This window comes from Gymnogyps californianus, chromosome 5, assembly GCF_018139145.2.
Source record: "Gymnogyps californianus isolate 813 chromosome 5, ASM1813914v2, whole genome shotgun sequence".
In the NCBI taxonomy this organism is placed as follows: domain Eukaryota; kingdom Metazoa; phylum Chordata; class Aves; order Accipitriformes; family Cathartidae; genus Gymnogyps; species Gymnogyps californianus.
This window is the reverse complement of record NC_059475.1, coordinates 66,950,526-66,964,663: the sequence shown is the minus strand read 5'-3', so window position 1 is coordinate 66,964,663 and position 14,138 is coordinate 66,950,526. Positions and strand designations below refer to the sequence as shown.

At 39.4% G+C, this 14,138-nt stretch overlaps 1 protein-coding gene across 4 annotated transcripts in view; it reads left to right on the top strand.

Annotated features, from left to right (window-relative positions):
* The window catches only part of PELI2 (pellino E3 ubiquitin protein ligase family member 2), a 77,870-nt gene extending 65,789 nt beyond the window's left edge, over positions 1-12,081 (top strand). For all 4 annotated transcript variants that reach the window (XM_050898138.1, XM_050898139.1, XM_050898140.1 and 1 more), the window contains 3 exons: positions 5,815-6,012; positions 6,708-6,896; positions 9,855-12,081. In XM_050898138.1, coding sequence (XP_050754095.1) covers positions 5,815-6,012; positions 6,708-6,896; positions 9,855-10,421 — 954 coding nt within the window. In that variant the 3' untranslated portion in view covers positions 10,422-12,081. The remainder of the gene's footprint in view (positions 1-5,814; positions 6,013-6,707; positions 6,897-9,854) is intronic.
* Positions 12,082-14,138: the final 2,057 nt, after the last annotated feature.

Genomic DNA, 14,138 nt, shown 5'->3' with positions numbered 1-14,138 from the left:
AACTTTTTCCTGTACTTAAATTTTGAAAAGCCATTTTTGAAAGCTGGAATTTTTCCACTTCTTGTGTACGCTAAAAAAATGAATAAAGAGGAGTTGTGGAACAGCTGCTTTTCTGGTCGTATTGTATAGACAGCTCTTTTCTTGATTGCATAATATCCTAGTGGTGGTTACAGTTTTTACTTGGGGGGGTATTGATAAAGAATTAGGTAGGTTGGGGTGCTTAGCTGTCACTCTAATGAAATCTAGCAGCCTGAGGCGAGGAGGTGCAGCATAGGCAAAGCAATGCTCCACAGGTTCAAGGTTCAAGTGACCCTTGTCTAAGGCAGTAGGTTAAGGGAGCTAATTAAGGATGCTTTGGATCTAAAGCAGGGGTTTGGCTCAGTGAGGAATGGGCGGGTTAAGCATAGCGTAGTCCAGCTAACAACGTATCTTCCCCTGCTCCCCTTTGAGATTCGTTGATGCTCAGTAGAGGAGGTATTTGCACAAGGTAGTACACTGAGACAGCTTGGACTGCGCTGCCTGACCCAGAGACCTACTGCTCTTCCAGGGCTGGCACTGGAGTGCATATCTCTTACTGCCACTCTGCAAGCACAGATCATGCTTTCTCCTTCCAGCAGCTCTCAGGTGCCTGGTGAAATGTCACAAAAGCCCTAATTTTGGCCCATGTACTAATTCACCTGTGAGACACTGCCTATGGTTCAGGCAATTATCTGCCATACGCTTGTAGCTACGTGACTGGTTTGGCTTGTAACAGGTCAAACTGTCCCATCTTAATAACAATAAAACTTTTTGAGCTGAATATTGTGTTGGTAGAGTGTCTCAGTCCTTCTGGTGCCCCCTCAAATGGCTAATGCATCAGTGTTAAGGCTATTGTTAAAATTCCTCTTTTCAGTGCAGTCTGTTTCTTCTGTCATGAGATGTGTAGACTGTCATGCTGTGACTTGATCTCAGCTTCACCTCAAGCACTGTGTCCTGGTTCACGTTTCCACTCTCTGTGGCTGTCTTCTGAGGATCGCACTCCACGCGTTGGCCTAGAGGGCTGATAGCCATGAGAATGGGAAGAGGAATAGTCTGGTAGACTGTGGCAGTATTTTGCCGCTCAAGCGATGCCAGACAGCAGCTGAAGAGATTTCCATTATTTAGATAAGCCGTTAGATTTTAATTATTCACAGTAATCTGATTGTGGGCAGTCAGAGAAAAGTTACTTGACTTTTACTGTTACCTTTGTAACAGACAAAGTTACTGTTTTGTGCAGCCCTGTGGTACATGATGACAAATTACATGTTTCCTGTTGATCCACAGAGTAAAACCTTACTCTTGATCAAGCATCATTTGGATAGGCAATCCTTGGAGTTTGCTGTTTTCTTTTCAAATGTGTTTTCCTGGCTTTTGTATAACACTGGCAAGGATGTGGAAGCTGAAAAGGGAAGGATAATGCCTGGACCACAGGATTATCTTGAGGCTTGAGGCCCCTCCTTGGCTGCTGATAACATGTATTATCTTGGGCAAATCACTTAGCTTTTTTTTTTAATCTCAATCTTCCCCTCTGTGAAATGGGATAGTAGCACTGCACGACTTCACTAAGGTAATCATAGGAAGGAATGTGAGAAGCTTAGAATGGTGGTTGTTAGTAACACCTTAGTCAGTGGGACCCGAAATAGGGAAAAGGGATGGCAGAGGTCTTTGTTTTCTTGGTCAGGGTACCACTTCTAACCTGTGAGGACTGAATCCATTGGGTTAGAGCTGATTTCCTGTGAAAATGAGAGATTCACAGTTCACACGAAAGCTGTCACCTTTTTCCTTCTTCCACTCTGAGAATCTGTTGTCAGTCCTTTTCTTTGAAGGAAAACGTGAGAAGTGTTGTGTTGGTGACTTGTATTCTGCAGTTTTTCCAGAAACAAACAGGTAAATTTTGAAGATTGCAAACCCAGAATAGCTTCTTATTTTATGTTTTCCAAGGTTATAACCAAGAAGAAGCACGAGTAGATGCTTAACGGAAGTGAGGCACATACAGAAAATGTGGGGAGGCTATACAAACGGCAGTAAGGAAATTCAGAAGGCACTGAAGAGCTGTGTTCAGGCTGTCTAAATACCAATTTTCTTGACATTTTCCATAATAAAATGAAAATGACCATATTTTCATGCATATAACTTAGCAGTTAATAAGTGGTTTAAATCACTGTGCACGTACTCTACCCGCCCCCCCATGCAGACACATATAATTTGTTAACCATGCAGGTTATATGCATATTCAATGGATGCATGATGAAGTTTCGTATAGGAGTAGTCCTACCCCTTGTTCTTCTACTAGCTTTTTTCTGAAGATAACATGAAGAGTTATTTACAAATAAGCGTACTCATTTAAGAGTGTTTGAATATTACTTAAAGTGCTCACCAGGAAAGTTCTTGCTTCTTGAAAGCTGGCAAGAATGCAGAAATGGGTGCTCTTGTCTTCCCTGCTTACTCGTATCCTGCTCAGTCACTTGACAAACATCTGCTGGATCACTTTACCAAAATGGCTTCACAACCTCCTGCAGCAGGGCTTTGCAACTTGCAGGTGTTCAGGCGCTTTGGAAAGTTGTCCTGGACATCTCATATGATTCTGTTCTTATGTCCCGTACTTGGTTGTGGGAATAGGCTTTTTTCTGTTTGTGTCGTCATCCCCCCAACTGTACTTGTTCTGCTATGTTGAGTGTGTTTTCTTTTCCCCTTAATGTAATTCTGTGGTGAAATTTGTGTACAAATGCTACTATATAGCTTCGTCTTAGTGACATACAGATCAGATTGCTTCATGCAATAACAAAAAGAATGTACTAACATGTTCCATCTGGCATCTCCCAAAGTCTATATGCTGCAGCATCTATATGCCGCTAAAAATGAAGATTTTCTTCAGAGTTTAGTAACCATTCTGTCGATGATGCATCAGTTGGAGTAGCACCTGTTCCTTCATGGTTTGATTGGACGAGAATGGGTTGATTATACCTGTTCGTACCACTACAAGGAACCAAAATGTGTAGCCTGTACCCTAAATAACTGCAGGTTTATACAAGAAGCAGGTACATTCAATACGAAGAATTGATTTTTTTTCTGAGGAACAGCCCTTCAGAAGATGCATGGTCCAATTCTCCGTATCATCAGAGTGAAAGTCTGTTGAAGTCCAAGAATCTGCAGCTGTTAAATTACGTGCTGGCAGGTTGTCTGGTTTTGCCTTGTCTCAGGAGTGAGCGTTTTTAATAGCACTTCTTTGATTGACGGTAGACAGTAGCAAATTGATTGACTGCCTGGCTTTTAGACAGCTTTTAACAATAACCTATAGTGTAGACAACAGAGGCTGTCTTATGCATCAGTTGGAAGATTTATGGTTTGTTATTGGAAGTAACTTAATGAAATAATATATAATATGACAGAGTTAACAAGAAGAGTCCCAAAATATAGCCTAAAATTACTAGAAAGAAAGTCTTCTGTGCTATAGAGGAAAATGGAAGAAAAATGAGTAATAAAGTCTTTAAAGAGTAGCTTTGAATAATGGAACTAGGTCTGTAGTGACTGTAGTCTGACTGCAACATCAGATGAGTTAAAATTTTTGGTGGTTAAATGTTCATAGCATCAAGTTCTTCATTTGTTCCTGAGGGGCTTTCTTCTCAGGTGATCTCAAACCCAAAATTTTGATTTGATATGGAGCATGAGGAAATTGCCATGTTTTGAAGGCAACTTTAAAATAATTTCTAATGTTGCAATGTAGCACAATACATCAGACTGATCCACTAGAAGGCTTCTTTAACAGGAGGGAAAAAAAAACCAAAAGAAAACCAAATATTTAAAATATTTGATGTTGTGTAGACATACTTGTGACACAAATGAGATATATAAAGTAATTACTTTGCTTAAAATATTACATGTAATTTCAGATTTTAAAAACCACATAAAAGCTTTGTATATAGATTTTAATGCTTATATCCAAACACTTGGATTTCATGTTGACTGGTTAGTATGATATGAGGAAGACAGGGAGCAAACACTTGCGTGTTTTGTCATCCTTTAAGGGAAAATAGAGCAGGTTTTTCTCTAATTGCATCTAAAAGCTTTGAGAGAATGATCTATTTGAGAGACTGCAACAGGCAGAAATTTGTTATGAACAAATTTATTTCATGTTCGTTATTGATGATTCTTTAAGAGACTTCACATACAGATAGAGAATAGTCAGAAGTTATGAATAAGCTTCCTGCTGCTGGTCAGTGCTGACTCTTAGCAGGAATTACATTGGATGGGAAATAGAAGCCTGTTAGAAATAATACTATAAAAGGAAGAAGAATATAGCTTTAAGTTTTAGCTTCAACTTGTCTAGTTATGTAAATCAGAAAGTCCCATATTAAACAGTTTCTAAACTCTCTCTCCTGGGTATTCTAGTAGTCACTTTACTTTCTGTGAAAAATTGAAGTGCATACTTTTGATTAGGCCTTTTTTAGTATTTCCTCAGCGCTTTATTTGCAGCAAGCTCATCACATTTGATACTCAGGCTGAGACCCATGATGTGGAGAAAGTAACTGGATGTGTCACTTAAGAAGTAAATTTCAACACGTGTTCGAGTTTAACACTACAAAGTAGAACTGAAAGAAGAGAAGTACGGGAGAGATCCTTGTACTGTTGCTATCAGTTCAGTTGTGACAAGGGTTAAGTATTAGTGTCACTTTTCTTGACTCTTGAATAATGTTTCTTTACAGTGCATTTAGTTTGCAGAGATGTTTGTTAATGATGGAACCATACATGTCTTCACATAGCTAGCTTTGAAGAGCAAGAAGCTAAGCAGAATGTAACTTCTTGGGGGACAATGAGATCATGTTTAGTGAGGAGGTTATTTTATAGAAATGTAGATGCCTGATATCGAAGGTAGTTTCATGTGAAGAATATTCTTAATTTTCTTCCGTTTGATCACAAGGTGTCTATGAAATTAATATTCTGTTGCACTCCTTGTTCATCAGCTCCACTTTCCCAGTTATGCTCAAAGTTGGGGTAACACCAATTTGCCTGTAGAAGTATTGATAAAGTCTCACTGTATGTTTGGTTGGCAGTCAGATTCCCCCCTCCATTTTGTAATGAAGTTTTCTGTTCCAGAAGCCTAGGTGTTTCTAGTTTTAGAATTAAAATTTATAGATGGCAAGATAGAAAAATATTCTTGTCTGCTGATCAGCTGTGTTTATTTCTGCTGAAGAAAGTTTTTTTTAATTTCTTTAGTCATGCACACGCATGATTAGGAATACATTTAATCATATGGTGGGTTTTACCTGAAAACTTTTATTCTGGAACTACAAATTTTGAAAACATGAAGGTAGGTAGCTTTTTGTTATGATATATCAAAATAACCAAGTTTGGGGTCTAAAAAAAGTCCTTTATTTTCATGGCAAACTAACTTGGTACTAGACATGTGAATAAAAGTTGTTATTTAAAGCTAGTGTTTTCTTAATTGACAGAATATAGTAGTAGGTAACTTGCAGTGGTTGGATTATGAAATAGCAAGGTGATAATACTTTCATGTTGTTGACAATACTCTATCAAACAACTAATCGCAGCTGTGTTAGGCAAGCATGTACATCAGTTGTAGTAAGTGAAAATTTGTCATGTCATGTCAGTGATGTATTTCTGCCTAGGTCAAATGTGAAAATACAGATTAGTCCCTGATTGGATCTTACCATCCAAAAAGTCAGTACACAGTGGTTTACTGATGTCATCAATATTAACTTGGCAAAATTGTGTCCTTAATGCTTGATATTTCTATGGCTCTTTCTAATTATACCATTATCTTTAATTTTTTTGCAGGTTGGGAGGTCAACAGAAAGCCCCATAGACTTTGTAGTAACTGATACTATTTCTGGGAGTCAAAATAATGATGAAACCCAGATTACGCAAAGCACCATATCCCGTTTTGCATGCAGGATTGTTTGTGACAGGAGCCCACCATATACAGCAAGGATTTTTGCAGCTGGATTTGACTCGTCTAAAAATATATTTCTTGGTGTAAGTACTACTAATAATTGTGTTGTATATGAGCAAACTCTGTTTTTTTATTCTCTGTTATTTTCAAGCCCCAAAATGTCCTTGTACTAGTTGATAACTTATACTGTCATTAGACTTTTGTTACTCCAGTGTGCCAGCTGCAGTGTTAAGTAGAAACTGCAGTTTTATGTGCCTGATTTATTACCAGCATGAACTCATGGTCATAATTGTCTTTAACAATGAGGCTCGACTTTAGTAACTGTTAGTGGATTTTCTTTAGGTTTGTTTGATATATTCTTGATAGTCATTGCGACTAAGCTGCTGTTTCAGTTCTGAGTGTTGAAGATCAAGGAGCACATCAGCTGCATCATGGAAAAGGATGTGCCCATCGCAGTGGTATTCCATTACAGTAGTTAGGAGTATACTACTGACCTTTGAGGCCTTAACTCTTACTTGACCTGCAGTCAGAGGCACTCAACTGAGTTAAAAATAATAATATTTAAGTTAGACTAGTAATTGAAGATGCATAAGCAAAAGATGTTACCACTCTGGCACAAGGTATTCTTAAAAATGCCTTTTTTGTAAATCTATGTCTAAGCACTGCCGGCTGGTGAGGAAATGTGTTTTAGACAGTGCTAGTAAAGCTTCAGTGTGTAAAACTTTAGTCTGTAAACTTTTAGACAAACTCTCTTTCCTGGGGTGGTTGTCACATGCAGGAAAAAGCAGCAAAGTGGAAAAATCCTGATGGCCACATGGATGGATTGACAACTAATGGAGTGCTGGTCATGCATCCAAAAGGAGGGTTCACGGAAGAGTCTAAACCTGGAGTTTGGCGAGAAATCTCAGTCTGTGGTGATGTGTACACTCTTCGGGAAACCAGATCTGCTCAGCAAAGGGGGAAACTGGTAAGTTGAAAGTAACTAGTAATTAAAACAAATCAAGGGATACTTGTTTTCCTGGCATTGAATGGAGGCAGTCATAGGGTGACTGCAGAGTAATAGTGTTGTCCATGGGTAGCGGGCACTGAAATCATCTAAGTAGATGTGTGTTACAGTAGATTCTATAGTGCTATTCTGTTTCTGCTTATACAGGAGAACATTCTTTAAGTTTTCTGCTAATGTCACTTTGCCAACTGAAATAGCATAGAGTGTAAAAGCGAAATAAACTTTGCTCTTGAATCTCCATCTCTGAAATGTTCTCCCGGGACATGGGGACATCTGGAAGTTACTGCATAGGGAGCTGTCCTTTGCAGTACTGTCTTAAAAGGAAGAGTCCACTTGCATGCAAACAAGTTTGGATTAACGCAGCTTCTGTTTGATTTACCTGCCACTAGGTAGATAAGAGAAGCCCTGCTAAGTATATTCCTGTTTTATCCTGTGAAGCAGGATGGGCTTTGCCTTTACCAAAAGTGAGAGATTTCAGCTGCTACAGAGACTTGTGGCATACGTAACCAGGAGAGAGGTTCCCATGAAAGAATGTGTCCGCTTCTCCATAGAAGATGGGAGGGAATTCCCATAGCGCTCTCGTTCTTTTCCCTTCCCAAGATCTGTGGGGCCTATGAAGGAGAATGCTATCATCATTTATCCCTTTTCCCTCTGCCCTCAAAGGAAAAAAAAAAAATAAAAATCCAACACCACCATATAGAAGTAGCCCAGCAAAATACACAGACAGCCATATTTCCAGTCAGGCAGATGAGCTTCCCCAGAAGTCCTCTTTGTCTCTGGGTAGGTTAGAATGCTGTCCTGCCTGCCGACCTGGGAAAGCCCATTCTACTCTTTGTTAGAGTTCAGGAAGTGAGAGGACGTTCAAGGGGCATCTTCACAGCAGCTGAAGATGCCCCTTTTGTAACTTCATCATCCAGCTGCTAGACTTTAAGAAAGTGTGCATGGCGGGGGAAATATCCTTCTCTTCCTCATGCCAAAGTTGCTTTTGTGCTGCTCCCTTGAGTTCCCATTAGCTCGATGGTGTTAGAGATATCCCACATACTCACACTGAACTGGCTTTCCAGCTTTGCCATTGGCTTTGCAGAAAACTGACTGCTTAAAAGGAGTTAGGAAAATGGAGTTTGACTATTTTGTTCTGCTTTCAGTAGACAGCCTGCAGTATATAAATTGCTTTGTCACTTTAATGGTGGCAGGCAAACATCGCCTCGGGGACTGGGACAGATGATGTTGCAATTGCGCCCTTTGTACGTGGTTAGCAAAACACCTTTTTAGTGCTGCTAAAGAAAGGCATACTAAAACAAATTCCCTTCCCTGCATCTAAAATGACTTGAATTCTCATTTAAATAAAATTACATGGCACACTGGTATTGATGTGATCAGTATTCCTTGATTGGGTTCATAAAACCAAATGCACACTGTATAATGAATTGAACACATTGCGTACGAGACAGCTTTTTGCTTTGCTGTTTGTGAAGGAATTATCTGAAAAGTGCATCAAATCAACGCTTCTCTCATCTCTACTTGAACCGCTGAATTTTTCTGCTGGAAGCACTTTACACTGGTGACCTCTTATCTGTAGTCTGTATTGTACCATCAAGGTGTTTTTTGCAAGGATGATCCGCAGTTAATCTGTGAATTTAAACTGGATTAAAATGTAAATGCCAAATTGGTTGTCATTCATAGTATTCTTAGGTAGACATGATGATTTCATGTGACCTACTTAATGTATTTGTTTGTATTTGGGTATTTGTTTTGCCTTAATGGTATTTTCTACGTACTTCCTATGTATAAAGCCAGGCAGGAGGTCTGTTTTCCTCTTTAATTTCATAAAGAACTGTTTTAATATATACTCATCATTACTGAACTGGTAGCAATAGCACAAGTTGCTTATACGTTTGTGACATTACAATAAATTAAAGAATATTTCAGCAAAGTACAACGTGTGTTTGGCATAATCCCTTGAAAATGTTTTAAGCATCTGCTTTTAGTCAGATGAGAGAAGCCTTCAGGCAATGCACATTGGGGCTGTATTTGCATGGAATGCCTCATTAAATAAAGGGCCTAACTAGTTGGGGTGGTTGATTGTTCAGAAGCTGAGCCTGTGTGGCTTCAGTTGCAGAACTTGTCACTTGAGAAATTCAACTGGTAATTCACTCTGCTGTACTGATAATCTATGCAAGTACCTGTGCATGTAGCTAGTATTGCATTTGTCATTTATCCCTAATGTATCTGTGGAAGAGTTTCACTGGTGATGAGGTACGCTGTGGGAGTTCATGCTTCTGCAAAATGCTTTACACTTGCCACAAGCCAAAAAAAAAAATGGTATCTGAGTGGCAGAACAGCTGGTCTGTCCTGGGTAGCAGTTTTTAGTCCAAAAAGGATCTTTTGCTGCATGAGCAGCCTCTGCCAGTCTACGTGGGCAAAGAATTCCAGGGGAGCAATCTGCTAATACAGCCCTTAGGGAATGGCAAGTTTCTTCTTCAGTCTATCATGGCTTACCTTAAATATGACAAAGGCATACCGAGAATCAATATTAGAGAGAAAAAGTAGCGTGCTCAGAGGCAGGGGGATATTTGTGAAGAAGTTAGTGATTACTAATGTAATACCTTTCCCAAAGAATTGCAGGCAGGAAGACTGTATATAATTAGTATTGCCATAGCATGTGACAGTTGCAAATGTAGGACCGCCTGTACAAGCACAAAATAAGAGACCAATGCTCGTTACAATCTTAAATATAGGATAGGAGACAAGAGATGGATTCAGACAAATGGGGGGCCACAAGGAAACAATAAGACAAAATTAGGTAGCGTGCTAGGGAGGGTAACGATTTGGTGAGAGAGACGACACGTTTACAGAACGAACTCAGTTGTCTGTAAAAGCTCTCAGGCTTAACTACTTATCCTTGTGTTCTACCACTAGGTAGAAAATGAGACCAACGTCCTACAAGATGGCTCTCTCATTGACCTGTGTGGAGCCACCCTTCTGTGGAGAACGGCAGATGGACTGTTCCACACTCCCACTCAGAAACACATTGAAGCTCTGCGACAGGAGATAAACGCCGCCAGACCGCAGTGTCCTGTTGGGTTAAACACTTTAGCATTTCCCAGCATCAACCGTAAAGATGTGGTAGAAGAGAAGCAGCCTTGGGCATACCTCAGCTGTGGTCATGTTCATGGCTATCACAACTGGGGACATCGCAGTGACACAGAAGCCAATGAGCGGGAATGTCCGATGTGCAGAACCATTGGCCCCTATGTGCCTCTCTGGCTTGGTTGTGAAGCAGGCTTTTATGTGGATGCTGGTCCTCCAACTCATGCTTTCACCCCTTGTGGACATGTGTGCTCTGAGAAGTCTGCAAAATACTGGTCTCAAATCCCACTGCCTCATGGTACTCATGCATTTCATGCTGCCTGCCCTTTTTGTGCAACACAACTGTCTGGGGAACACAACTGCGTCAAGCTCATTTTTCAGGGTCCAATTGACTGATACCACTTTGCAATGACCACAATAACATTTTCTTTAACAATTTACTGTGAAGATTTTGCCACTAACTCTAGATTTTACCCTTTTTTATAATGTTATTAATAGGGTGGTAGGGTGGGGATGGGGAACTGACAAGGAAATTGTGAGGGACTGTGGTGGAATTGGGATACATTGATACCTGGAACTTGACAGATATCAGTGGTGTTGCATGCTCAAAAGCAGCATATTCATGAAGTCTTCTTGGTCAAATTGTAGTATATTTGTAACCTTTTTATTAGTACCCTGGATCAGAAAAATGTGTCTTAATGATTTTTTTAAGCTAAGATTTTTTAATGGAAAGGTTTTTTCTTCTAAACTTTGACAAGCCTTTAAAACCTATTTTTCAAACCTAGAAGGAACATACAGAATGTAACTGTCTTTAATTTGCAATATAATTTAACTTGAATAGTTTCTTGAGCTAATACAGAATGTGTGGACAACCATAGGTTAATGGAGATAATTGGATATGTAAGAGAAAAATTAGCTGCCTAAATTGTAGAGTATAAAAGCTATTAAAATATCTATTATGGTATAACAGAGCTGGCCAAAAAGGCATCAAGGATTATTTCAAACTGAGGAAATCCTGTTTGCATTGATTTCCTTTCAGTGTAATAGATATCCACTGTTCATTATGTATGGTATGTGGCTGATTTTTTTTTTTTTCCTCTTCCCCCCCCGTTTAACCTGCATCTAGTGAAACTGCTTTACTTTTTTTACATACTTAGTTCTGGTTTTTAAGCCAATGTTCTGTATATGTGTAGCCTGGCCTTTTTATTTCTGCTTAACTTAGCTTGTCCTAACTGCTCCTTGCATGCCCAGGACCATTGGGTTAATTGAAATGTAGCGAGCCTTTAAAAAACTGCATTAATGAAGGGGTGGTGCTGCAGCAAGACAGAAGGTTTAGGTACAACTTATACAGAACTTATTTACGTAGACCTGAATTCAGGAAAGCACTTAGTTCGTGTTTAAATATAAGCCCACGGATGGGACTGTTTAGATTCTCAAGTGCTTCAATGGATTGTGGTTATATGCTGTTACATTTTTAAAATAAAAAAGCAATTAAAAATAAGTTATTTTTTAAGCTCACTTACTAGCCAAAATGCTGTAAGGAGAGCATCATTTCTAGTTCAGCTGAGTATTTTTGTTCAGTTTTCAACTTGCTGCCATCTGTCACCTTTTTTTGCAGATTGAGATGTGTTTGTATCCATTTTTTTTCAAATGTTTGCAAATCAAACAACATTCAAATGTAATCAAATATATGCACCAGGGTGGTACATCTGAAGTGGATCACTTGAAATTCCTGACTTTTTAAGAGAACTGGTAAATGTTTACTATGGAAATAATTAAATCAGAATTTCATATGAGATGTACCCTGCCCACTGTTAGTTTCATTTCATACAGAATGATAACTCTTTGATTTGTGGCTTTTTTTTTCCTTTTGCTTTCTGTAGTCTTGGTATCTGAGGTATCAATCTATCCAGGTTTAAGGAAAAAAGAATTTGGGAGAAAATTATAACATCTCTAGATGAAATTGATCATTCAAGCTCAGTTCTGTTTAATCAACTATAGCTTTTTGCTATATTTGTGCCCTTTGTATAAATATATAATTTATATGATTTTAATATATTCTGTGTATATATACTTGAATTGGCCTGTTCATATTTTGGTTGTAAAATTGTTTTATAGCTAACCTTATAAACATTTTACATGTCCCTTGCCAATGGTGATGGGGACGTACTTTGTCTGCTGCTGGTTTTAATATAATTTTGCTGTATAAATGTTCAGCATTTTAATAATTTCAAAATAGCTTTACTCTTCTTTTTACGCTTCTGCTGTTAAAAAAAATTTTTTTTCTGCAGCATTTTCTCTAAAAATCCCAAACTGTACAGTTTTTGTCCCACTCAGTGCTTGGAAATAGGATGAATCTTGTTAACCTAAAACTATATGCTTCTTCCTAGTGCCTTTTCAATGAGATCCTCTTGTGATTCCGTATTCCGAGTCGTTACTCCCACAAGACAACCTTGTGGCTAATCTTCATCAAGCGTGGCAGCCCAACCAGATTGGGAAGGAACGCCTTTGGCCTTCAATTCCTTGTCATGGTTTCTGTCATAAATGTGAAGGTGCCTCTTCCTTGTTTATATTCAGTACAAGTTCCTCAGGTCCCATATGCATACTGCAGCATTATTTCTATTTAGCATATACCTCATCTGTGAGAGGCAGTCTCACTTCCACCTCGTTCTTATTGGACTCTGTGAAATACTTCGTTTCTCACAAGAGATGCTATGAAAACATGCTTTCAGGAAAAGTTCCTTGTTGAATTAAGGCCACCAGCCGTGTGTTGAGGCTGGTGGCCAGAGGTCTTGAGCTCCGTGTACGACAGCTTCACAGGTCTGGGGTGGCAACTGTATTGCTGAGCTGATCAGGACTTGCAGAGGTAGTCTCCTTCTGAGCGTAAATGGACTGGAAACGCGCAGGTTCCCAGGCATCTCCGTTACCGAGCTTCTTTACTTTCTTCCTTCGCTGTTGCAGTTTCGTTGCTGCTTCAGGGCTTCATGTACCCTGTGCAAAGCGAATGTACGGTCTTAGAAGAATCCTCACTGGAAACACTAGCACACCATCTGGTTGTGGTGTGTTTGGCTGGCATGAAGTGGAAGACCGGCTTATGGTTTGTATCTGAGGGAAGCGTCCATTTGAAAAGACTGTGTTTTAAGTGAGCTTTTTGTTTCTTTCACTGTCGGCAATTCTGTATAACGCAAGAAATATTGCAGGAAGGAGAACTCTCCTCTTATCTGGGAAACAAACTTCCACAGTTCCTTTGCATGAATCCAGGTACTGTGCCATTAACCAGTATTCAAATCTAGGGCGAGTCCCGCAGAGCTGGATTTACTGGGAAGGCAGAAGAGTTTGTAGCATTATTTTTCTCAAACACTACTGCCACATATGCTGCTCTAATGAAACGATGGACCATTTGGCTGCTTAGTCCTTTTCTCCTTCCCTCGTCTCAGTAAACACACACCTTCACTTGTCTGGTACTCAGTAGGAGAAAGTAGTTTCTGGATAAATAAGACTGGTTCTGTTTGGAGTGAGTAAACTTGAGAACCACCCTCAAACTTTGTTTTGAAAGTTTATTTCAGTGTTATGATATTTCTTGCATACCATTTCAAATGCTGGCAATGTATTCTGTAAGGATTTTTTTCACCTGTTACTGTTGATTCTATTTGAATGCTTCAAAACCAGCTTTGACTGCATAACTTATAGCTAAAACTATTTTTCTAGTCTGATCTTTAAAAAAAAAAAAAATCTGTCATATCCATGCACGCTGGAGCTGTAACACTTTCCTTTTTCCTGGCAGCTTTTTGATAGAGTGCTGAAGTCTAAATAGACGACTGAGTGGTAAGCGTTGTTCTTGTTTTGAATTGTGGTCCAAGTTGTACAAAAGAGTTAGCATGATACTGCATTTTAATCACGGATTTTTTCAAGTGTGGTCACTCAGGGTACAGAAATAGTACTGTACTGGCAGAGTAATTAAAGGAGGATATTTTTTTCTTTGTGAGGGTGGGAATGGGGCTTGGAAAGCCATTGTCAGGCTGGTTCCAGTAGGAACAGACCCACCTGGAAGCAAAGGCATGCCAGGAACCGCTCAGAAATGTGATTGTAGCTGTTCCCGCTTTCAGACCTGGT